This window comes from Cyprinus carpio, chromosome B2 (genome assembly GCF_018340385.1).
Source record: "Cyprinus carpio isolate SPL01 chromosome B2, ASM1834038v1, whole genome shotgun sequence".
NCBI classification, from domain to species: domain Eukaryota; kingdom Metazoa; phylum Chordata; class Actinopteri; order Cypriniformes; family Cyprinidae; genus Cyprinus; species Cyprinus carpio.
The window spans coordinates 12,947,467-12,974,588 of NC_056598.1; the positions used below are offsets into that span (position 1 = coordinate 12,947,467).

At 36.2% G+C, this 27,122-nt stretch overlaps 2 protein-coding genes across 4 annotated transcripts; one reads left to right on the forward strand and one right to left on the reverse strand.

Moving 5' to 3' along the window:
* Nucleotides 1–451: 451 nt before the first annotated feature.
* On the reverse strand, nucleotides 452–4,507 carry LOC109107152 (LIM zinc-binding domain-containing Nebulette-like). The gene is made up of 7 exons (XM_019120419.2): nucleotides 4,117–4,507; nucleotides 3,897–3,991; nucleotides 3,623–3,707; nucleotides 2,928–3,035; nucleotides 1,284–1,461; nucleotides 1,018–1,136; nucleotides 452–896 (listed from the first exon to the last, which is right to left on the reverse strand). Exons 1-7 carry the CDS (start codon nucleotides 4,381–4,383, stop codon nucleotides 720–722), a joined length of 1,029 nt encoding a protein of 342 aa, XP_018975964.1. The 5' UTR covers nucleotides 4,384–4,507; the 3' UTR covers nucleotides 452–719.
* LOC109107406 (phosphatidylinositol 5-phosphate 4-kinase type-2 alpha-like) lies at nucleotides 3,762–26,845 on the forward strand. Of its 3 annotated transcripts, none has more exons than XM_042718095.1 (11): nucleotides 3,762–3,782; nucleotides 11,571–11,668; nucleotides 11,764–11,860; nucleotides 17,835–17,987; nucleotides 18,079–18,225; nucleotides 18,495–18,533; nucleotides 20,220–20,315; nucleotides 22,965–23,078; nucleotides 23,274–23,526; nucleotides 26,034–26,137; nucleotides 26,220–26,844. In XM_042718095.1, the coding sequence occupies exons 2-11, from the start codon at nucleotides 11,604–11,606 to the stop codon at nucleotides 26,298–26,300; spliced, it is 1,149 nt and encodes a 382-aa protein (XP_042574029.1). In that variant the 5' UTR covers nucleotides 3,762–3,782; nucleotides 11,571–11,603; the 3' UTR covers nucleotides 26,301–26,844. The 3 variants fall into 3 exon arrangements, with proteins under 3 accessions (XP_042574029.1, XP_042574027.1, XP_042574028.1); XM_042718093.1 differs by lacking the exon at nucleotides 3,762–3,782 and adding an exon at nucleotides 5,767–6,584; XM_042718094.1 differs by lacking the exons at nucleotides 3,762–3,782; nucleotides 20,220–20,315 and adding an exon at nucleotides 5,767–6,584 and having other exon boundaries at nucleotides 26,220–26,845.
* Nucleotides 26,846–27,122: the final 277 nt, after the last annotated feature.

A 27,122-nucleotide genomic window follows, 5' to 3' on the forward strand; every position in this document is an offset into this window, starting at 1 on the left:
ACCTTTTCATGATATGCTAATTTTTTGAGATAGGAATTTTGGGTTTTCATGAGCTGTATGCCAAAATCATCAGTATTAAAACAATAAAAAGACCTGAAATATTTCAGTTGGTGTGCAATGAATCTAAAATATATTAAAGTTTAATTTTTATCATTACATTATGTAAAATAATGAACTTTTTCACAATATTCTAATTTTTTGAGAAGGACCTGTATATATATATATATATATATATATATCTATATATATATATATATATATATACATATACATATATATATATATATATATATATATATATATATATATATATATATATATATATATATGTATAGGATATTATATATAAATATATATAGGAAGAATATATATTTTTTTATTTTTTTTGTTGAATAGAAATTTGAAAAGATCAAATTTATTTTAAACAGAAATGTTTTACAGCAATGTAAATTTATTTACTGTCACTTTTATCAAATTAATTCATCCTTGCTGAATAAAAGTAGTCATTTAAAAAAAAAAAGATTGAATAAATTAAAAAAAACTTACATGTGCCAACCATTTGAACAGTAGTGTACATTCATTTACACTGGACGTTCAGAGTAACAAAATAAGAAATGTAACATTATAAACACTTACAGTGGGACAATTTGCACTGTTAAAATAGAGCCTTTCCTGTGACCATTCAAATATAGTGTTTTATTTGAGGCTCAGTGAGACAACTAGCGAATGCCCTCTACATAGTTAGCAGGCAGCATACCCGACCTCCCCGTTCTCTGCACCGTTCCATACATCCAGCCTTCATCGATCAGCTGCACGTTCTGAATGATGTCACCGTCCCGGAACGTCACCTCATCGTAATCCTGCGCCGTGTAGTCATACAGGGCCCTGTACACAGTCTGGTGACCAAGTTTTTGTGCAATACGAGTATGTATTTTATGGTACTGAATACATTTTAATCAAAAAGAGTGTATATGTATATGTATATGTTACATATTATTGTAGAAAATCAGGACTCACCATGCTCATGTGTTGTGACCTCAGCTGCATTGACCTCAGTGAATGCATGCTTGTCTGATGCATGTAGCTGTGCCCATGGCTGTGGCCACTGGGATAGTATGCACCAGGGAGAACAGGTGCTAAAACAACAATTATCAGGATGATCTTGACCTCCAATAGTACTATTTTGCCTACAGTTGTAAATTTGCTATTTTGAAGTGATATACTGATTTCGCTTTGTGTAGGGTTTACTACCAGGTGTGAGCATCTCACATTAGAGAACTTACCCACAATGACACCAGGTCTTCGATCCATCTCCATGATGTACTGATGAACCCCCTTGTGTGTGCTGTTCCCCACCGTGTCATGGTTAGGTGTCTTCTGAGCCTGTACAAGGTACTTCCCGCGCGTTCCATGAGTGACCCCGTGCAAACCGGACACCTCAAAATCCTTATGATACTTTGCCTGCAAGAATGGAGATGTCAGCTTTTTCATCCACCCCCCCCACCCCCCTTCAATAAAATAAATAAAACCTTGTATAAATATGATCCTTTTTTTTTTTTTTGTCTTGTTATCGTTGAGAAAACCTAATTCTAAGATGAAAGCTTGTTTTACGATGATCAGTGAATCATGTGCACCAATAATCAGACAACATTTTACTGAGTGTGTTGCACTGCAAGACTGTTGGACAGTGGACAGCTTATCATTATCAACAAAATTCATCTTTGCAGTGCAGTGGAAACACAGAAGCTGCATCTGAAGTGGCATTCAGATGTATTTACACATTGTTTAATGCAAGACATGAATGCATTTAACCTGCAGTTACAAATGCATAAATGTTTTGATATTTTAATCCTAAAACATTGAATACTGATAAAAAAAATAATTTAAAAATTAAATAAAAAAAAATCGAAATTAAAACCACTGTCACTGTTATTAAGTGAGTCATTGCGATTGAACCAAATCATTTAAATGGATAATTCATTCAGGAACAATACACCATAATGTTGCTCATAGACACAAAACACTGTGCTGTGGCTATGTTTGGAACCTTTTTTTTTTTTTTGCAAAATAGAGCAAAAATAGGCAATATGGTGTCTAAAACCTGTTGTATAAAATCAATATTACATTTTTTGTGGGGAAAAAATGGCACTCTTCGTGTGATATTGATTAACTATATGAAATTATATAAATACACACATTTTCAGCCCCCATCTTGAATTATGGGAGCATTCTGCATTTTATTAGACCTAATCATGCAGTGAAAGAACGTGCTCTAAATGAGCACAGTCCATCTAGCTAGTGTTTAAGCACTCATAACTCCTCTTTTTTTTATACTTTTGTTGCTTATGAGGGAATTCACAAGTTTAAGTCTGATACACTACCATTAAGAAGTTTGGGGTCAGTGAGAATAATACTTTTATTCAGCAAGGATGCATTGAATTGAGTCTTAAAAATACTGTTCTTTTGAACTTTAATTCATCAAATAATGCAAAAAAATGTATCATAGTTTCCATAAAATCTGGTTTCAACATTGAAAATAATAATTAAAAAATAAAATATCTTGAGCAGCAAATCAGCATATTAGAATGATTTCTGAAGGATCATGTGACAGTGAAGACTGGAGTAATGATACTGAAAATTCAGCTTTGCCATCACAGGAATATATTACATATTTATTTAAAATAGAAAACATTTTAAACTGCAATAATATTTCACAATTTACCCACTGTATTTTGATCAAATTAATTCAGGATAGGTCAGCATAAGAGACTTCTTAAAAAAAAAAAATCTTACTGACCCCAAACTTTTGGACAGTATGTATGTTTGAGAAATAAATGCTTGAATATCTAGTACACTAATTTATCAAATTTACATTTTTTTTTTTTTTTACATTGGCTACATGAGTTTTTCTACATTTCCCAGCATACATTACTGATCTGATCCTGGGCCTTCCTCAGTCTCTGTAGCTCTGGAGTATCCAAGACAAATTTGAGGCCCCGTCCCTTACTCTGTTCAAAATCCTTCCTGTACTTGACCTGTAAAACAAGAAAACCAGGAAGTTATGGTGTTCTGAGTGCTTTTAAGTGCCTTCCTGATTGGTTGCGAGGGAGTTATGAATGATTGTTTCTAGTCCAGATTTGAGCTTATCTTTTTTTTTTTTTTTTAAATCCCAAACACAAAGTATGAGCAATATTAAATGCAGCAGACTAATTTTGTGTTATGCAAGTACATAAAATATATTTTTTCAATTTCCTGACCTATCTTTAAGAAAAAAAAAATAAAAAATTCTGTCATAATGCCAGGATTAGGCTGCAGTATGGACTTGGCAGCATCTTTGGGCTGCCAGGTGGAGAAGCTGAGGGGATCGGCCAGGGCACCACGGAGTAGACAGCTGCCTTGCTTTTCTCAGTGCTGACCTCAAAGTATCACACCAAGTCCCTCCCTGGCAGCCGAAACACTCATGTGGCTGTAAGTGATTGTCTCATCCATTTGAACTGTCTCTACCAATAGCAACAAATAACATTATTCTACCCTAGATATGCCCCCTTTAGATTTAGTAAAGTATATTTTCAAAATATATTTTTTAACGTGTAATAATGTGAAAGTGAACAAGTGATCTTACCTGACTTTGGAGCTCGCTTTGCTGTCTCAGTCGTAGGTTCTCAGGGGTGTCTGTCACAATTGTAAAGGTCTGTTTTGGATAGTGCCTTTTGGGAGAAAGGAAGTGAGTCATTTTGGGCTTTTGGACCATATTCATGTTCTATTAAATAAGTAGAATTCAGGTTAGTAAACATTTATTTTATGTATTTTCAACACCTCCCATTTAACAACAAATTACCAGTGTATATGAACGTGTAAGTAATTAATAAACTAGTGTTTTTAAGGCAATAACATACGCGTTGCAGTACGGCTTCTTCTCGTATCCCTTGTAGTTGTTCATGTTGAGAGTCATTTTACACACCTCACAATGGAAGCATCCTTTGTGCCAATACTGCAAAACGTAGAGAGATGGAAACTGCACATAAAACTCAATCCATGAAAGATATTTATGAAAGCACGTTATCCAGAAGCATTTATACATTTTTAGTTATAAGCATTGGAAGAAAGAGAACATACCTTGTCCAGACAATTCACTTTCTCTGTTGCGTAGACAATTTTCCCACAGCGTGCGCAATGAGGATTCATTTTTAAGATGTTGCGATGGTCCGGGAAAATAGCATAACTTCTCCAGTCACTCCGATAATCCACTAACTTGTAAAATATCTCAGATATGTCAGACTTGCTGCTGCGTGCGGTGAGTTTATGTCGCAGAGCTTTGAATCGCGTGGCTCGCGAGTGTTTATCAGCGCGCTGCTGGTCTCGCAGTGAGATTTCACCAAACATCACCCACTGAGACTGCTGGAGGAGCAATCAAACACTGACCGCGGGGATTTGGTTTTTCTGTAGCTACATGCTCAGAGAGCCAAAAAAGAGCAAAACAAATTGGTCTAAATAAAGAGTCAGGTTTAGTAAGGTGTGACGCGTTTTATTTCGTCTTTATGGTGTTTTGTTAGGTCTGACTAAATGGTGTGCATTATGTTTGTAATGGTCTTTTGGTTTCTTAGAGATGCTGTTTGTTATTAAGTTTCTCTCCTCACACATAAAACCTAGACTGAAAAGACATGGATAACGTCGCATCTCGGTAATATTAATTTATTGTAAGATGAGTAGCGGTAAGAAGTCGTTAAGAATAATGGCATCATAATGCCTAAAGAGGGCAGTAGAACACCGAGAGATGCGCCTTTGAGAGAATGTTAGAAATAATGTTTATTAGGCCTACCTTCTTAATGTAAATGACTGGTGATTAAGACAGGGGACGGTATTAATATCTAGCAAGTATTAAAGACATATGCCATAAGATTTCAGCTTAGACCTACAGTAAAAAGGTGCTTTGCTAATTTAAAAATGTGCTCAGGTGTGTGTGTGTGTGTGTGTGTGTGTGTGTGTGTGTGTATCATACAAAAGTAAAATTTTTCATTTACTCATGCCATGGCAAAAACCCTCTATGCGCCATCAGGTTAATTTATTCTGTGAGCAAAAGTGTCCGAGAACAAGATTAGCAAGATAATTATGTGAACATGTCTGCCCCCATGAGGCGACCCGCTCCATAAAACTTTTATTAGGATATGTCTTCATCACATGGGAGTGTACAACATATTTTTCAAAAGTGCTTTTAATTCATGTAAAATCTAGATCTATGTATAAATAAAAAGGCAACTTTAATATGAAAAAAAAAAAATGAGCGCGGTTTTAAATCTAATTAAATATAGGCTAAATGTGGTTTTCCTAACATTTTTAAGTCCTGTAGCTATAGCTGCATGAAATACAAGCTATCCCAAAAAGAAAACAGGCATAATAGAGGTTTTAGATACATTTGCATTATAATCCTACAATAATTTTATTATCCACCTACGCTGTATGTACGTGGTAGCATATGGAATTAATTGGTTTAACGTCCTCGGCGACATCTCTTCTGCATGGATTCGCTTTTGCACGGGGTTGGACTGCTGATGTCTTGTTTTTAGACAGCTTTATTCTTTTTAACGTTGAAGACTGAGCCTGCAAAGCTTATATTACTGACCAAAACCAAAATCGAGATGAGTGAATCAATAGGACTTCTTGGATTTCATCATGCTGTAGCCGTATCAACCCGAGAGTGGCGCCAGGCCAAAAGCGGTGCGTGAAACACAAGATTTATGTGTCACCGTGCTGAGCTGAGCTAAAGCAGAGGAGCTGTCAGAGAGGCAGTGAACCCTGATCCAGCTGCTGCATACAGGCGCAGTGGATGGGCTCAGATGCCCGCTCTTCGTCGGGGCTTGACTTCAGCTAGACAGTAGTTGATTCCTTTTAGTATTTTGCCTGTTTTTTGTTAGTTACGTTCACATTGAGAGATTCGTAAGTGGTCTTACCCTAATAACGCTTGTTAACGGGCTTTCGCCGTGATTTAAATGAGGCGACACACCTTTTTATAACGGGGTGGTGTAAAATCTCTGCATTCTGAATTTGTGCATCTGTTTACTTTTTATTACATTTCATGATGAACACGGATATCATTCGTTTGAGCTTCTGGGATGCTTTGCCGGCCGAGCTCAAGATTTAGTTTGCAAAGCTGTGTGTGAATGAGTTGGTAGCGCACACATCCAGACAACTGTAACCTTCAAGCTAACGTCAATGACAGCTAGCAGTTAGCTGGTGGGAGCTGCTGGATAGCGGGCTTCCTGAGAGTTTTTCACCGCTCTTCAGCTGCGCGTTTGCAGAGGGATGCGTGAACGTGATGCATTAAATAACGAAAGGGACAAATTGCATGTCGAGATCCGGCGGGGCGCTGCTGATTCCGAACAGCTCGTGTCAAGACATCGAAACAGAGAGGGATTTCATTCATCCGAGCCTGCTCGCTAAACATGGCCTCTGCAGCCAGCAACCTCGCTGCATCCATCGCCAGGAAAACCAAAACCAAGAAGAAACACTTCGTGTCTCAGAAGGTGAAGCTGTTTCGGGCCAGCGACCCGCTGCTCAGCGTCTTGATGTGGGGAGTGAACCACTCGGTAAGGGTCCAGTTTTCTTACAGGTTTATAACAGCTGCGATGCTCAGCGTGAGCGGGTTTAAAGGCACGTGCGACAGTTTTCTTGCGGCTTCTTGATCCCTCATTAAACTGTAGCATTTTCTTCCTTCTTTCTACGACTCGAAACATCAGAGGTATATATCCACGCGCGACACGATCAATAATCGATGCCAAAACATTCCACTTCAGTTTTAAACAGGCAACATTTCCACTTGTCATCATTTATGTTTTGACATGTATGTTAAATCTTAGAACAAAAAGCAGATATTTAATGTACTAGTAAAATTAGAATAGAATTCTTATATTCTTCATAAGTATATCTCTTTAAATCATAATTTTTTAACATTTTTATTTCTTAATATTTATTAAAATCAAATTCAGCTTTCATTCTGAAGGTCCTTTTACATATTTCATCTGTCATGAGCTCACACAGACTCTAATACTGTTATAAATTATTGTGCCATAATATGATCAACTCTGTCACGTGAATTGTAAACAAATGAAAGATTTTAAGGTCATTTTCCTCATTTTAAGTAGGTTAGGTCCTGTTAATTGTAAAACCAGCAATACAAAATGGCTACTGTAATATGTGTGATATGCAAATTGTTATTATTCCATTAACATGTTACATTTTCACTACATCTGATGGTGGTGAAAATTCAACAGATGGTGCTGAAAATCAGTTTCAAAGTATCCTGTGGTGTCAGTTGATTAATTCTTTGATGTGAATGCTTGATATGTAAATATTTATATTTCATTTGACACATTATTTATGTATCTGCTGGTGCTGATCCATATTTAGTAACAGGAAAGGAAAAATATGGAAGCAAGAAATTACAATCAAATGTAGGTGAATAATTATGATTAATCCAACAGAATCATCCAAAAGAATTTCTCGAAAAATAATGTTTGTTTTTCAGTATTGTGGCATGTTTTGTCCCGGTCCTCGAGAATCAGTGAAACGATTGTGTCAGCAAGCAAAGCGAGTGTTAGCTCAGATGAGAGGCTCTGGCACACAGTCGTGATTGTTGAAGACGCTGAATGACTAACTATACAGGCTGCTGTGCAGACAGCATTTAGATCCCTGATCCCTCATCCATCGCCAGCACTTAATGCCTCAAGAACGCTCTTTTATTTCTCATTTACCTAGTGAACTCATAATAAACAGATTTTTATATTTATGTCCTTTTCTGTTCTCTTATTTCTCATCATTAATTGCAAGAAAAACATTTAAGTGTTTTTTCCTATGATTAACTCCAACTGTAGGACTAAATAGGTGTGTGTTTATTTTTAAACCTGCAACAACATGACAAGTTTAAAGAGTGCTTCTCCTGTGGGAATGGAAGATTTCCAGCTCTCTGACAAACCTGTAATTGTTCTCCTGGGAATCTGAACACCAGTGTCAGGGAGCCTTGTGCTGCTCTTGTAATGCACATGTATGAGAAGATGCATTAAAATATTATTTCTATCCTTAGTGTTGCGTTGAGGTGCAAACTCTACAATGTGATAATTATTAATTTATACATTGAACTCAAGATATCAAAGCCTCATTGTTTTTGTGTACTCTGCAGGACTCTCAGATACAACTGGAAAGAATCTAAACTTCATTTACATGTCTTTTTGTTAGTTTATTAATTTATGGCATCATTGGAATACCATAGAATCACATGGCAATGTCACATTATCCAGAAAATGATAACTGGAAAATGATGATGTTCATAATCACTTTTATTCTTTTGGTGGCAATTTATGTCAGAATTGCTTTGTAGGCCGTATAACCCATCCTCAAACAATACTTTTATCTAGCACTATTGTAGACCCTGATATTTGATATTAAGACCTTGTAGGCCTGTACACATTGTCGTAATGTAATAAATGTATAATGTAAGAAAAAATGCAATAAACATTCATTTAACAACATCATATGTAAGATAAAACCCTAATGTACACAACTGACCAAAAAAAAAAAGAAGAAGAAGAAACGGTTATTTCAATGGAAAAACTTGAAATATGAAGTGTGACGCAGGGAATTCTGGGAGTGTCAGTTCAGTGTTTTTTATTAGAAATTATACAGTGACTTCTTCTTCACATTAAAAAAAAACGCAACAGTATTTGACTGTAAAATTGAATTAAATGTAATTACAGTTATTCATATAGTTTGAAAACTTACTGTTAACCAATTAACAGGTTTTTGCTGTAGCATTTTTGCAGTCTTTTACTGTTAAAATCATGATCATTTTTTTACAGTGTTTTTTCTTGAGTGACTTCATGCTTCACTAACTCATATGTACTGTAGTATATGAGTCTCTGACTGAATGTTTAAGTCTAACGGAGTGAAATTTGGTGCAAGAGTTGCGTCGTCTGTCAACAGCAGAGTGATTGAGTGTTTGATTAGGAAGGAATCCTTTACAAATGGAGCTCCTCTGAGTATAGTAAAACACAAGCCAGCATCCCAGTTTTGAAATGGAGAGGTTGTGTGAATGGCCTTTTTATTTATTTTCTCATCAGGCCTAGAGCCTGGCTATGTGTGTATGTGTGTGTGAATATATAAAGACATAGATTGTCAGTTTTTGGCATGAACTTCATCTTGAAGGAGTTTTTGTTCAGACGTTTCTCTCAGTCATTGTGTGTTTGTGTAGAATAGCATCACTAAACCCCAAGACGAATCAGTGTTGCCTGCAGGTTTATGCTCCCAAACATCATTAGCACATTCTTCCCATCCATCTTTCGTGTTTCAATTTATTGACGCTGAGATCTTTCGACCTCTTAAATATAGTGTTCAGAAATATCATCTGTGCGTTTAGCCTATTTTTATCATTTAGGCCAATACAACCCCTCCTTTGAGCACATATATATCCAACACCGTCTTGCGTATGTATGATGCCTGTCTATGTCTTTCATATTTCTTTAAGATTCATTTCTTCTCTCTCATCTAATCCACACCCCTCCTTTCCTCTTCTCCCCTTTTAGATGTTTTATCCTCTCATTCAGCACTGAGTCAGATGAGCTTTTTAATGTCGATTACGTAAGAGTCTCGGAGGTATAACTTAAGTCTGAGGTGAAGGACATAAAGGCCTCTTCCACTGAATTTGTAGTAGTGCTGTGTTATGTAAAGCGGGTGATAAGTTGTGTGCTGACAGATATTAGTCTGTTGAGAAAACAGGCTTTAGTAATTGAATTATTTTAACTCTGATTTGAAATGCAATAAAAAGAAGTATGAAATCGCTTGTAATGTTAACGGCGCACATGTTCTAGAGTGGCTTTCAGAAAACACATGGCCTACTCTGCCAGAAAAGCCTCTGGTTGCTTGCTTGATTAATCTCAATGGCTTTATCCAAATGAAATTGTATGTTGATTATGTAACTGACTGTAAAGGGGTGGGGGTCAAGAGCCGCCACATACTATCTATATGTGAATGTAATTACATCAACACACTCTCGCTGTACTACTTATATTTATCACGTCACAGTTCATGCATACACTGTGCTTTCAAGTGGAATGTCTAGTTTTAAATGCTTAATGTTACCTTTATTTATATTAGTGCTGGACAACGATTAATCACCATTAATCGCATCCAAATTAAAAGTTTTTGTGTACATAATATATGTGTGTGTACTGTGTATATTTATTGTATGTGTATATATATATATATATATATATATATATATATATATATAATTTGGATGCGATTAATCATTGCCCAGCACTAATTTACACACACACACACACACACACACACACACACACACACACACATATATATATATATATATATATATATATATAATAGTATTTATTTATGAAACAATATTTTTTATATTTTGTCATTAAATTAATAATATAATTTAAATATATTTATTATATATTATAAAAACATAATATATTATCCTTCAATTTATTATTTGTTAATATTGCATATTCATATAGTTTTTTCTAATATATATGCATGTAAAGTATTAAAACATGCACACACACATTAAATATTTCTATATATAAAATTGTATTGTTTATTTACAATATATGTATTTAAATATTAGAAATAAATAAAAATGATATAATTATAAATTCATACCAAAAAAATTCAATACAGTTTTACTCTGAATCGCATGGGACATACATTGTAGATGTGTGTGTGTTTGCGTCAGACAGGCTCAGGCTGGTTGACCGTGATTTGTCCTTTCCCATTTTCAGCTGCTGCTGGTTCAGTGCTGCTTTCAGTGAACTCGCTGCCCTCTCCCCCAGTCTTTCTTTTTTATCTCTTTGTAGATGACAGTTTGGCTTCGTTTTAAATCACAAAGCATAACCTTCTTTACTGAAGTGCTTCTTAATCGACAAGAGGACACCCCCTGATGCAGCAGGGACAGATGGAGGCACAGGAAGATGCACAAAAATAACTCTCTGCATACACACAACACGTCATTGTGTTTGTGTATGTGTGTGGTGTGTTTATGTGATGGAAAAGGAGTGTCAAATAGCCAGGTTGGATTCCACCATGTAGGACAACCGGACATGTACACCAAAATCTGGTTATCCTTAGATACATAGCACCTTTCTCAGTCAATCAACTGACTTGAGGTTAAGTGTAGTCATGCATGTGCTATTGCCCATTAATGACCACTTGTCGTGTACTGAATTATTTAAAACGATAAAAAAGGAAGTGGACAGTCCGGCCAATAAGTAATGCTTACTCTGTTGGCACAGATGGCTCTGTTTTTCACTGCTGCTGTTGTTAGTTTAAGGAAGTTGTTTCTTGGCAGCAGTCCATCAGTGCAGCACATTTTGAGGAATGGCCCCTGTACTGCAGATAGTTCTCGGTAAATAAGAAAACACTCTGATTTATTCATTTGGAGCAGGTCCAGAAGTCTCCTGTACAACAGATATAAAGCTATTTTAGATATGCCTCAGCTGTTCAAATTATTTTGTAATCTGGCATTACTGAATAATTTTCTCCCTGTTATTTTCTTCCAGATAAATGAACTCAGTCACATCCAGATTCCTGTTATGCTAATGCCTGATGACTTTAAAGCCAACTCAAAGATCAAGGTGGACAACCACCTCTTCAATAAGTAAGAGAGACTTTTTTCTCAACTTTATGTGATAATTTTGCTATGTATATGCTTTTGTTAGTTATCAGCTTTTGCACCTTTTCCTACTTCCAAAGAGAGAACATGCCAAGCCATTTCAAGTTTAAGGAGTACTGTCCTCTAGTCTTCCGCAATCTGAGGGAGCGGTTCTCCATTGATGATCAGGAATATCAGGTACATAAGTGCTTAAATAATTGGTCAAGTGCTTCCATGGAGGCAACCACCCTCCAACTGCATGTCAGATGGTCCTTTGCCTCCATGCCGTGCGTTACAATAGTTTATACTTCGGGGTTGTTGAATGCTTGAATATGATTGGCTGATGAACATTCTAAGGTGTGCAGTTATTTTCGGGGAAACACATGCCTAAAGTAGTTCTAGGCAGGTCTTGACCACATTATGTCCTTATTATTTCACCAATTGATTCCAGTTATTTCAAAGGCCTTACAGCCTATGACAGCAAAAGAGCCAAAAACCACAATGACACTGACCAAGCAAGTAAATATAGTAAACATAAAGTTACATTTTACCATGTAGGGAAAACATATAATCTCTTTCTCCCACTCAAACATACACACACATATCTATGCACTCACATACAGTATGGACACACTCTTGCGCACACAGAAACATGTTCTGTATTAGTGCTTTTCATCAGTGCTGTTTATCAGTTAAATAGTTTAGCAACTTGAAAGCTTCATGACATTTCTCACAAGCGAGGCAAAAACGGCGCTATTCTTGAAACAGATTAACTTACAGTTTGGATATTATTAGAGACGATGCTGCTGAACACTTTTGAGAGACAAACAGACTCAAGCAGTTTACATACTCTTAATCTGTCTCTCTCTCTATAATTACTTTATTGTTAACTGCATTTGTCTGCTATCAACGGCTCAAGCCACTGTTACTCTGGTCTAAAATGACGGTTTGGAATTAGCAACAGAGGTGTGGGTTGAAATGCGTAAGAAGTTAAATACACATGAGAGCATTTTAAGGATGAACAAATGTCTTGAAATACAACATATGAACAGTATTTGAGGTGTAACCTCAGTATAAGCAGAATTAGTGACTCTGAGCTGTTGAATTTTTAGAAAAAATAATGCTTCGCCTCGTTTGGCCATTTGCCAGCATTGACAAGTTAAAGCTGGATATGTTGTTTGCAGGAAAATATTTGATCAGAACAGTAAATTCTGCCTGCTTTGAATCAGACACAGAGATTAAATAGTGCTATAAGATCAAATTTATTTGAATGAATTTATTATTTGAATTAGTTTTCTAGAGAGAGAGAGGAACTGAAGTTATGTGAAGCGTGTGTGTATTTCCTGCTTTTGCATGTCTCTCTCTACAAACAATTAAGCTTTAGTTACTTGAGTTACAGTATCGCGATACAGTATCGAAGCTATTTTATTAATAAAAGTCATGGGCAGGGCTGTCCACAAGTCGCTCCTGAATGTTTCTGTGTGTGCGCAGTACAATCTCCGTGTAAATAACCCTCAGTTATTTTAATTCATTTCCAGGATTTTTATATTATTCTTATATTATCTAATTCTGTCCTTTCTTAATATTAGTTACATGTTCGTTATTGTTTTTGGAACGTTACTTTGCACTCTTTAAGTTATTTAACTGATAGAGACCTTTATTTTGAAAGGTGGCTTGCCGGTGTTGTGCCGAAATTTGATCGTCTGCCGAAAACTGATTGCCGTCTGTAATCACTTTTTGGCAAGTGTAAAACTGCATTTTATGTGTTTTATTGACCATTTAAAGGCATTTTCACAGGTAAAAAGGACTGCATGAGGTATAATCTGTCAAATATAACCCTCAAATGCAATCAAGTCATTTAGCTCATGCAGTCCTTTTTACCTGTAGAAATACCCATAAAACACAGTTTTACACTTGCCAAAAAGTGATAACAGACTCTACTTATTGAATTTACTGTTCTTTCTGCCTCAAATCACTTTTTGGCAAGTGTGAAACTGCATTTTATGGGTTTTATTGACCATTTAAAGGTATTTCAACAGGTAAAAAGGACTGAATGAGGTATAATCTATCAAATATAAACAACCATGAATGAAATCAAGCCATTTTGAGGCTGAAAGAACATTTCACTCAATAAGTAGAGTCCATAATCACTTTTTGGGAAGTGTAAAACTGCATTTTATGGGTATTTCAACAGGTAAAAATGACTTATATTTGGAGGGTTATATTTTCGGCATGACACCAGAAGTGCTCAGAGCCCTCTCGTGCACAGAGATCGCGAATACGAAGAGAGAGCGTGCAAAGTCAGGATTTTTATACTTTCGCCTGGCTCTGCTCCGCCAGCCTCCGCTGACTGCACGCGCACCTTCCCTAATGGACGAGGCTTTTATACTTGACACGGTCGCCATTGTACTATTCTTTGAAACGACAGGGGGCGACGAGGAGTAATTTTCCTCTAAAACCATCGGGAATCACCGGTGAGAAGTAATTTGCCTGTACAAGACTTCTCGCGTGATGAATGAGTTGATGAATTAATAATTTCTTTATGAACAAACTGATTAAAACAATCTTAAACTATAGGCTTTATTTCACATCAAACACAAGACAACTTTAAGCAAATAATGTATAAATAATATCTAAATGAATTCTGTTTTTAAAGCGTTAAAAAGCACCTGATGGAGTTTGAACTTCACGTCAAACTGCTTCTGTTTCACACAAATGCCGACACAGACGTGCATGTTCGGCTAGAATTGCCCTGAACTCATGCATCTTCGGGTGCAGAGCTGCGCGGAAAGTGAAGGCTGATTTATACTCGATGCATCCGCAAGTTCGCTTGGGTGCACGTGCCAAATATGACGTCATCGCTGTGTTGCCGGAAGTTTGCTGTGAGTGCGCGTGAACTAATTTCACATGGTGGTGTGCACTGCATTTTTTGTAACTTTCCGCGCAGCTCTGCATCTGAAGATGCACGAGTTCAGGGTGACTCTAGCCGAACATGCATGTTTGTGCCGGCATTTGTGTGAAACAGAAGCAGTTTAATGTTAGTTCAAACTCCACCAGGTGCAACTTTTAACGCTTTGAGGGAAAACAATGCAAAGTTTTTTTTTTGTTTGTTTTGTAAACCAAGAGGAGACTGGTTTTCCTTTGCTAAAGTAAGGAAACGTTGCTTCTTTTGATCCTGTAAACAAACGTTGTTTTTCACAAGACTCACCTCATACGTAATCCCATGGAACTGCTTCCATTTACAACAGTGAGCGCAAGCTAGATTCAAGTGATTATTACGTTTTGAATATTGATATTTTTCTTATAAAACACATCGATTCACTACAGGAGGCCTTTGTTCACCCCCCAGAGCCATGTGAGACACTTTGTTTCACCTGCTGATTGCAATGATAGAACTTGAAAGATCAAAGACCATTTTTAATATAACTCCAACTGGATTCCTCTGAAAGAAGAAAGTCATATACACCTAGGATGCCTCGGGGATTAGTAAAACGCAGCCTAATTTTCATTTTTGGGTGAACTAACCCTTTAAGAGAGCTCTTTGCTTTTACCCAACATGAAATGTTTCTTGTGTGACACGTTGGTAATGACACCTTTTTATGGGCCATCAGCTGGGACCAGCTAATATTAATTTCCACTGACTAGGGGCAGGATTGCTTTCTAATTACTGATAGATTTCTGCTGGAGTCTTGACTTCCCATGCCTTTTTGCACCTCCCTTACTTCATGTGTTCAGTACTTTTTCCCTGGGTCATTCCACTTTATTACACAGAACTTAATTTTTGAACTTATTTGTTTTGTTTTCTTTGTATGTATGGGTTACTTGGATTGTTACCAACATCTGGTGAAAATTTCATGTCAACAGCACCTTTAAAAATATAATTACTGAGAAAAATGGTGACGTGCTCAATACTTATATTACCTGGTGTGCGTGTCATTTCAGGGAAAAATAGACGTAAAAGTGAATGTAATTCAGTGTGCATCTACGTTGCTCTCACCGTGTCTACACCGGACGTGCGTAATGCGACAAAATACTATAGAACTCAATAAAACCAGTGATGCTGTCTCCCTACACTGGATGCGGCGTAGTGTGACATGACAAATCCCCGACAGTAAACTGATGCCTCGTTCTATTTATGATGTACTGACGCAAAGTTCAAATGATTTGCAAAGGTCACTATATAACGATTAGTATACTAAACATTGCACATCCTGCAATGTGTCTATTGCAGATGCGCACATCGCGATATCGATGCTAAAATGATATATCGCGCAGCCCTTCTTGGAACTACCTGTGCATTAAACAGTTTTAATGCACACCTGCCAGCCAATCATAATCGAATATTCTGACAGACTATGGTATAAGGGATTGTATCATATATTAAAGCCAGTTTTTAATTTATCTTATTTTATGTTTATTTCTTTTTTCACAATGTTAGTTTTTTGGCCTCTAGAACGGTTACATTTAAGTTGTTATTTTCTTCATTCTTCAAATGTGTACTGAGCAGCAGTCTGGGGCTTCTAGGCCCATTTTTCAGGCTGTTCACACATCGACTGCAAGTTTGTCATGTCCAATATAATATTTTTCTGCCTCATCCTTCAATAAGACTCTTTGCAGTGTCTGCAGTGCACTGTGACACATTCACCCTGAGATGTGCCGCACAAGCTGCTGAGAGCCTGTGCATGTGAAGTTTAAGGTCTGCAAGTAACATTCACAGCTGAAATCTGTCAGTTGTTGTTGATTTAATGTTGAAAATTGTTGAAACCACATTTAATTCTAAATGGTTGTAAAAAGGTTAACAAAATATGTATAAATTAACAATGAAATTTAGTTGAAGACAAAACAATGAAAATCTATATGAAAAGTAAGATGTTGAAACAACATTTTAAAATCAATGTTGATTTAATTTGTAAAATTGAAACTTGAACCGTTATTCAACTTTGATCCATTAACCTGTGAATCAATGTTGATTACTCATGACCTCTTTAAAATGAAGCATTTTTGTTTCTCAGTTCATATGTAGAAGTTTTATAAGTACACTACAATAATATCAGGTTTTAGTTTCTACAGCAATCATCAGATCTTTCAGGCTCAGATCAAGTTAAATGCCATATGCTGAAAATACTGTATTGAATTTGGCCCATCTCCCAGAATACTTCAATACTACACTTACACTACTGTTGACCCAGCACAGGGATAGTAGAATTCAGCATTTAAATTTCATTGAAGTGAAAGTGCCGTTTTTGATGCATTTGTGTTTGAATGTCTCCAGGTGACTTCAGTAAAACATCTTCAAATCAATAAACACAACCGATATGAATATCAACAAGAGTGGTTCACAACTGGTGGGTCATCATAACCAAAAAAATATTGGCTTATGTGGCCTGTTCTGAGATAGGGACAGCTGTGAGCAAAAAACAATGCTAATGCAGCTAACCAAGAAATTAATAGCAAAATAGGCTTCTAATAGTCATGAGGAAAATGTTGGCATATCTCCAAAACCATGTACAAGGTAATAAATAAATACAATAATTTTGCATAGTGCCTGGTCTGCGCAGTTCATTGTATTATTAATAGATCATTATTTCAGATTTTTCTGTTTGATTTGTTGGTCATCTTGACAGTTTGATCAATTCTTGGTATTCAGATTTGTAATCCAAGAGCAAAACCAGTTGAGAACCACTGATTTACTAATTTCATCAGAAATTTGGGGCAGCTTTTAACATCGTGAAAGTGAACCCCACTCAGTACAACTGCAACACAGAGTGTGTCTATTTCAGTGAACCACAGAGACTTTGCATTTTTGGCAGCTATACTAAAGATGGCATCCAAAGCACAGGCAGTAACGCAGCTGTGTTTTTGCTGCTTGAATAATGCCATTTTAATGCAAATCCACTGACTCCTGTCTTTCTGCACAGGGCAGTAACTGCCACACGTTCTTTCTCATTTTTCCCATTGCCATAGAAGACGATGCTTTGCCATCCAAAAGAGCAAAGTCAGTTTGTGATGAGGTTCAATAAAAAAAGCAGCCAGACAGTACAGTCTGGCATTCCAGGTTGACTGCAGCCTGCAGTCTAGGAGAAGTGCCAGTAGCTTTTCACCGTTTTATTGGAGCTGTTTAGTGCAATCCTGGCAGTGTGAAATCCTTCACTGTTCTTTCCTCCCATGGCAGAACTCTCTGACACGCAGGGCCCCAATTCCCAGTGACGCTCAGGGCCGTAGTGGAGCTCGTTTCCACACTTCGTACAACAGGAGGTATGTCATCAAGATCATCACCAGCGAGGACGTGGCCGAGATGCACAACATTTTGAAAAAGTACCACCAGGTAGAGGGAGCATCTGTTTCTTTGTTAAAATGATCCTAGATGAGTCTCACAAGCTGTGAGGTGAATCTTTTTTTGTATTGGCCCACTGTAGTATATAGTCGAGTGCCATGGAAACACGCTGCTCCCTCAGTTTCTGGGTATGTATCGCCTCACAGTGGATGGAGATGAGACCTACATGACCGTCACTCGCAATGTCTTCAGTCACCGGCTGCCCGTTTACAAAAAATATGACCTGAAGGTGAGTAATTCTAGTTTGAAGAGCCCGTCTCGTCTTTAGTGTACTGAAATTGAATGGATGGGGGCATCATGAAAGCGGTCCATAAAACGAATGCTATAGTTCATGAGGAGAATAGTGATGTCTGATTCATGAACAAATCTTGAATCGTTTGAAATGTGTCATTGAAGCAAGTTAAATAACTTCAGAAAAGATTGTTCCATAGAATAAAAAAAGTCATGGTTTAATGAGAATAAATATTTTTTTAATGTTGACTTTATGTACTTTTTTAGGGATCCACAGTGGCAAGAGAGGCTAGCGACAAAGAAAAGGTAAACTTTCCCTCATTTTTTTTTAATTATATGTAGAAGGAATATAATTTTTGAAAAGGGGGTGAACTTCTGTGCTAAAAATGTTTTCATTATTTCCAGTGTATTATTACATTAGAAAATGAACTGCATGTCTGAACTGAATGTATTGCATGAGTTTGGAAATTATGTGTAAGAAAAAAAAACATTAGAATCACAATTATAACATCATTTTCCTTTCCATGTGTGTTGTGTATTAATAAACTCCCAAAATAAAATTCTCCTGTTGTGAAAGATCCCATTTTCTACTCCATTCCTTGGAAAACAATACTCTCTGTGCTCCCTTTCTGTTCAGTGTTTGCTTTATTTAATTTGCTTCAGAGTGTGGGAAACTGCACTTTGTAGTCCAGGGGTATTATTTAATTTATTTAAGTAATGGTCCTGAGAAGAATGAAAGTAATTGGATTCATTTAAACCTAAGAACCGTAGTGTCTCTGTATATTGTGATACCCTATTGTTTTACACTGTAATTTAAGTGCACTGATCTCTGAATGTAAAGAGATGGTAACAGAAACCATTGTAAATAATAGATCAGAGATTGAATACTTGTCTTCAGGAAGCATTTGACTTGTTGGATTAGATGTTTTTACATTGATTTACTGTGGAAACTATATAAAAACAGTCTGTACATTAATACAAGGCTAATGAGTTGCAGTTTATACTTGTGTACAGGATTCTCTCACATAAGGCAAACCTGATCTTGTGTTTTTTCATAGCTGTGTACATATGGAATGCATGTGAATGATTTGCATGTGTGTGTGTGTGTGTGTGTATATATATATATATATATATATATATATATATATATATATATATATATATAAGGACTACATAAAGGACTACATATGCATGTTAGTGTTTCTGGCATGTTAAATTGTTTCTTTGATTACTTCCTCCTCCATTGAGATTTTATATCTAAATTCTAATGCTGTATATGATACTCTCAAAAATGGCAAATATTAACTGATGTATATTTGTAACTATGTGTCATATACAGACTAGATTTGTTGTCATTCACTGTATTTGATGAAATATTTCCTTTGCTTCTCAACTGTGATTTCCTTAAAGGGATAGTTCTCCCAAAAGGAAAAGTTGTTCCAAACCTGTATTAATTTTTTTCTTCCGCTAAACACAAAAGAAGATATTTTGAAGATAGCCACGCAGTTTCTGGTACCCACTGACTTCCATAGTATTTTTTCCATACCATGGAAGTCAGTGGGGATCAACAGCTGTTTGGTTACCAACATACTTCAAAATATCTCCATTTGTGTTCAACAGAAGAAAGAAGCTACAGGTTTGGAACGACGTGATTGTGAGTAAATGATGACAGAATTTTCATCGAGTGAACTATCCCATTAACGTTCTCCCAAGATATTTTGTTTTCACTTGTTTACTGTACAACAGCCATGTTATCAGTCAACTTTATATCACTCTGTACTATTGGTGTTTTCATTTTGATGCATTTATGTGGGATATTTCCATCTTTTTCATTCTTCCATTTCCTTCTGAAGGCTTTACACCTTTATGAAATGAAGTAAAAATGACTAAGAAAACATGTCCTCAGAGTTATCTAGAAAGCTCTCGTCTCTCACCTCCACATACTGATTTGTGGGTGAAGCTGCTTGCATCTGACGCTCCTTTTCCCTGCAGCCACGTCCACCTGAGGAGGCTCCGTCCAAATCACGCATGAGCCAAAAGCTACAAACCATCCGGATTGCCACACGCTTTTACTGCGCCATAAGACACGTAAGGACACGACAGCAAAGAACTGTCCCATATTGCTCTGTGTTCTTCTTCAACATGCTTTACCCCGCATTTTGCCTCAGGAAATCACCGTTCCCTCTGGATCCCACAAGGGACTGTAAATCCAAGCCCAGGGCTGGTGCTTTAAGTTGTCTTCCTGTTCCAGAAATAAAGCGGTGACTTCTTCTTCGACAATCTCTGCTGGATTTTGTGAAAAGAACTGTCAGCATTTAAGTGTTCTGCTAAGCCATAGGGGGTTATACTATACCTTCATGTGTCCATCTGCATGTTCTGTTAGTTTGGATTGAAGTCTCATTCTGTGGCTCAGGAATCAATTCAAATTTTCAACAAATGTTAAATAGGTCATAAAAGGTCATAACATTTTATATATATGTTTCTTGAGGGAGCAATCTAGATTTGTTTTTGTTCGGTTCTTCTACAGGACTTCACAAAGATAAATTACTCATCCAAAACAAAGTTATTTAGCTAAATAATGTGTTTTTAATTTGATGTTTGATAAATGTCTCAAATATTTCATGCATTGCAAATCTATAATGCATGAAAATCAGATCAATGAATTAAAGGGATAGTTCAGCCAAAAAATATCATAATTTACTCACCTTTATGTCATTCTAAACTTGTATGAACACAAATGTAAATATTTTGACGAATGATATATATATATATATATATGATATATATATATATATACACAACCTGTCCAAAAAAAAAAAAAAGTCACCACTTGGATTTAACTAAGCAAATAGTTAAGATCCTCCCATTGCATAATTACTGCATGGATGATTATGTTATGTGCCCAAAGAATGAGGTCAGCTGACTACCTGAATATACTGATTGACCAGGTTGTTCCAACAATTAATTTTTTCTTCCCTGATGGCATGGGCATATTCCAAGATGACAATGCCAGGATTCATCAGGCTCAAATTGTGAAAGATTGGTTCAGTGAGCATGCAACATCATTTTCACACATGGATTGGCCACCACAGAGTCCAGAGTCAGAACTGTACCCCAATGAGAATCTTTGGGATGTGCTGGAGCAGACCTTGCGCAGCGGTCTGACTCTCCCATCATCAATACAAGATCGTGGTGAAAATTTAATGCAACTCTGGATGGGAATAAATGTTGTGACACTGCAGAAGCTTATCGAAATGATACCACGGCGAATGCGTGCCATAATCAAAGCTAAAGGCAGTCCAATGAAATATTAGAGTGTGTGACTTCTTTTTTTGGAAGGGCAGTGTATATATATGTACACACACATTGTTATTTTTAACCACAGTTACCTTTATAACATGAACAGAAAGTATTAAATCTTTCTTAAAAGTATCATCTTTTGTGTTCCACGGAAAAAAGGAATGCCATACAGATTAGGAACAACATGAGGGCAAATGACGACTACATTTTTTCTCATTTTTGGGTGAACTATCCCTTTAATCCTGACACTAGCTGTAGGCTTTGGTTTGGAATCGCTGATGTTTGTGGAAGTAGGCATTTAGGAAATAACTCTTGGTTTAATCATTGTAATTATTTGAATGCTGTAATTGTCTGTTGGCTCTAATCGTGAAATCTAAATCACACCCTGTTGCTCTGAGTGTCCACAGGAGGCCGTCTGCTTTATATTACACTCCACTGCTTCTGTGATCTGCTATTTTTAAGTTCACTCAGTGAATTCTCAGATGTTTATTTGTTGTGTGAGCAGATCATAAGAGTATCAGATTAAAACTTTTTTCACCCCCAAAGACTATTTTTTAGATGGTGAATCTAAAAACTGTCTGTGTGATGTAACAGACAGTTGACAAACAAGAAAAAAAATTTAATAATTTAGTAATCAATGAAGAAAAAAATAAGAATTTTAATAATTCTATAATACCAGCACCAAAAAAAACAACACCAACTATAATGTATTTTTATTATTTCTATAATGTATTTTATTTATTTATTGCTGCTGAAACAAACTTCTGCAATTTCATTTGGTGCTGCTAATGGCACAGAAATTACCACATCACCTTTCATTTTGATCCATATGTAAAAATATTTCTATATAAATTAATTGATTATTTTTGTCAAAATGTCATTTTTGAGTCTATTAACAAATCCAAAAAATCTGAATTTATATATATGACCCTGTACCACAAAACCAGTCATAAGGATCCATTTTTCAAAATTTTGATTTATACATCATCTGAAAGCTGAATAAAAAAGCTTTCCATAGATTTATGGTTTGTTAGGATAGGACAATATTTGGTCGAGATACAACTATTTGAAAATCTGGAATCTGAGGGTGCAAAAAAATCGAAATATTGAGAAAAAAGTCTTTAAATAAAGTTGTCCAACTTAAGTTCTTAGCATTGCATATTACTAATCAAAAATTACGTTTTGATATATTTACAGTAGGCAATTTATAAAATATCTTCATGGAACCTAATGATTTTTGGCATAAAAGAAAAATTAATAATTTTGACCCATACAATGTATTTTTGGCTATTGCTACAGTGACTTTAGACTGGTTTTGTGTTCCAGGGTCACAAATGTCAATGAAATTCTGTTTCCTTGCTGATTAAACTGAAAGTTTAAATGTACACATGTTGCTCCTGATGAACTTTTAATACTATTTCCCAATGTGAATAACAGACCAAGGAGCTTCCAACTTACAAAGACAATGACTTCATCAATGACGGCCAGAAAATCTACATAGATGAGGAGAACAAGAAAATGTTTCTGGAGAAACTGAAGAATGACATAGAGGTCTGTGTGCATTATCCATCATGTTCTTTACTGCTTTCGTCCTGTTCGTTTGCTTTGTTTAATGTAATTGGCTCATTAAACTCTTATCTAAACACTCATTCGTCCTAATCACCCCTCTGTGTCATTTAACTGTGTCTAATTAAAAAAAAAACAATAAATGTTTCATGCTTAATTCCTTGGAAAATGTGTTTCCAGTTCCTGGCCCAGCTGAAGCTGATGGACTACAGTCTGTTGGTGGGGATCCATGATGTGGAGCGAGGGGAGCAGGAACAGCCCGAGGAGGAGAGTGAAGACAACGACGCTGGAGAGGAGGAGGGGACGGAGAGCGACGGAGGGGCCACCGGCTCCCCACCAGACAGTCCCAGTAACACACTAGACAGCAATAGACCTCTGGGCCCGGGAGAGTTTGATCCCGCCATTGACGTATATGCCATCAAGAGCCATGAAAGTGAGTCGTTTTCCAGCAAGAATTAAGTTAACCAGAGTTGCTTGGGTGTTGCTTACTGGCCCACTAAATCTCTTATGATTTCCTTGTCCCTAAATATAGCTTGAGAGCCATTTTCAGTTTATTTTTTGCCTGTTTTATCGTCCACCAGACCAAAATTGTTAGTCAGATTACTTAGAAGACTAATAGTACACCTTTAGAATGAACTGTATAGAGAGACACCATATTTTAAGAATGAAGCCAGATTTACATTATAATGTGCCGTGTTGGGGGTAACACATGCAAGTAACGCAAGTTACATAATCAAATTACTTTTTTCAAGTAACTAGTAAAGTAGCGCATTACTTTTTAATTTACAAGAAAATATCTGAGTTACTTTTTCAAAAAAGTAATGGAAGTCTCCTGTCCCCATATTGTGAGAAATCGTAAGTACAGAGGCGTTGTGTGCGCTGTGTGAACATGATCTTACTGTAGTTCTAAAATAAATGTGAATGTGCATTAATTCATCCCACTTGCAAAAAAATTGCAAGTTATTTTTTACCCAGTCAGGTCAATAGTTCAGTTTTTTCTTTCCCTGGCACAATTTTTTTAATATATAAATTTACTAGAAATATTTATTCATTAAATTGATGTATTTTTGGGAACACTTTACAATAAGGTTCCATTTGTTAACATTAGTTAACTACAGTAGTTAACATAAACTAACAATGAAAAATACTTCTAAAGCATTTAATATTCTTAATGTTGATTCCAACGTTTACTAACACGTTATTAAATTCAAAAGTTGTATCTATTAATGTTATTTAATGGACCTGAAATTACATGGACTAACAATAAACAGTTGTATTTGTATTAACTAACGTTAACAAAGATTAATAAATACTGTAACAGTGTATTGCTCATTGTTAGTTAATGCATTAAATATAGTTAAAGATGCTGTATGTAGGATTGACACCGAGTGGTTGAACTAGGTATTGCAGTCCAAATTCAAAATATTGGAGAGGGTTTTTTTCACCCGGCCCCTCCTCCTCAGACTTGACACACAGCAGGTTGCCAGATTGATGACACAAACAGGAACGAGTGCACTTGACGATCAATGAACTGGAACCTTATTGTAAAGTGTTACCATATTTTCTTTTTTTTTCCTTTCCTTTCCTGTCGGTCCCACTTTATATTGTGTCCTTAATACCTGTGTACTTACATAGTAACTAAATGCGTATGTAGTATGTAACCACAGTGTACTCATGTAACAGGAATTATATAACTACATTTTGTAACAACAATATGTATAAGAGTAATTGGAACCATTTGATCCAGGGAGTAGAGATGAGTGGGTTTAGGGGTGGAAATGGGATTCAGGGGGTGGAGATGGGTAGGTTTAGGGATATGTAAAGTGGGAGTTGGGGTTGGTGCACCACTGTTATACCAGTGTACTTACATGGTAACTCCTCAGTTACTGTCCACAATATAAAGTGTAACATTCTGGACAGCAACCACAATTTATATGTAAAGCCTAACTTGCTGGCCGCTGCAGTGTAAGATCAGAGTAATTACATGATAAATCTAATATAAAGTGTAACGCTTTCTTTACCAAAAAGTGCTGTTAGTCCTGTTACACATTTGTACTTTCATTACCAAAAAGTGTTGTTACCTATGTCCTGTTACACATTTGTACTTACACATACTATTCAGTGGGTTGTTACATATGTGTAGTTACACAAACATTAGAGCTGTAGATACTATGTACCAATGTGTACTTACACTGTGGTTACATACTATGTACACATCTAGTTACTATGTAAGTACACAGGTATTAGGGACACATAAAGTGGGACCATGCTTTTTATAAATATTTATTCATTAAATGTTACATTGTCATTTTTCTTTCCTAAAAAAAACATATAGTTATGAAAGTATATGAAAGTATACAGCTGTATTGCAACTTCAAAACATTTTTAATGTTTTCTTTATATTTACTGGAAATATTTATTCACTAAATGTTGCATGTTCTTTATTTATTTATTTAAACAATCTTGAAATTATACAGCTGTAATGCAACTCCAATATTTTATAAATTTTTTTTACATTTACTAGAAATATTCAATCATTAAATGTTTAATTTTCCTGCTTTTTTCATTACAAAAATAAAATATGCAACAAGCTAAAAAAATTGAAAGGCTGTAAAGCAACTCAAATGAACAAACACACTTCTGCTGGAAAATTATGCATAACATTACTGACTGATTTGTAGTTTTTAACACGTCACTAATGCTTTCGAGACTGTCATGAGTAATTTTTGCACATTTTTATAGCTTTATCCATGTTATCCAGCTAGATTGGTGACAAATCAGCAGTATTTGCAACAACAATGTTGAATACATTACAGAAAACCAAGCATTTCAAGGCCATGCAAGGCATATAAATGGATTGCCAAAAAGCAATTAACAGTTCTGTCTCACTTTATTACAGTTGTATCTTGCTTAAAAACAGTAGCGCATTCTACCTTTTAGATGCTCCCAAAAAAGAAATCTACTTCATGGCGGTGATTGACATTCTCACTCCATATGATGCCAAGAAGAAAGCAGCCCACGCAGCTAAGACAGTCAAACATGGGGTGAGAGTCCAATATGTCATAAACACAGTGCTAGTATTAAATAAATCTAAAACGACACATTTTTTGCTCTTTCTTTCTCCAGGCAGGGGCTGAGATCTCAACAGTCAACCCTGAGCAATACTCAAAGCGGTTTTATGATTTCATCACCACCATTCTGTCCTAACTGCAGCCTGAGGCTGGAGTGAGGCGGAGTAACAGGCGGTCACATATGAGCTCATATCCTGGGAGAGGTTTTGCAGTGGTTAACAGATCCACTGTCTCTCTCTTCCACTTGTCACATGATCACGTCTGAGATCTGTCAAGATCTTTTTTTTGTTTACAATTTGTTTACTTTTTCTCCTCTGTTGGATTTTTCGGTAGATTTGTGGCTCCATGTGGTTGATAAGGCATACATGTGATATAGTCATGCATATATAGCGTTCTGTACCTTTGTGTTAGATATCGTTGATTGAGAATCCGAGTGATGTTGTTTGTGCCCAGCTACGTGGTATGATTATCATTCTGGAATTCTCAAAGCTGCTTATATATTTATTGTTCTCATGTTCTTTGTGGAGAAAAATTTGTTGTTCTCAAAGGAGTAGTTCACCCCAAAATTTGACTTGACTTGCTGAAAATGTACTCACCCTCAGACCTTCCAAGATTTGAACTGAGTTTGTTTCTTCATATGAACTGATTTGGAGAAATGTCTCACCAATGGATCCTCTGCAGAGAATGAATGGGTGCCGTCAGAATGAGAGCTGATAAAAACATCATATATACTCCACAAGTAATCCACACAACTCCAGCTGATCGATTAATGTCTTGTGAAACAAAAAGATGCACGTTTGTATTAAACAAATTCATCAATGCATTTTTTTATCATGTTTGGACTCTCTTTCTGACGGCACCCATTCACCCCAGAGGATCCGTTGGAGAGCAGGTGATATAATGCCAAATTTCTCCAAATCTGTTTTGATGAGGAAACAAACTCATCTACTTGCTTGGC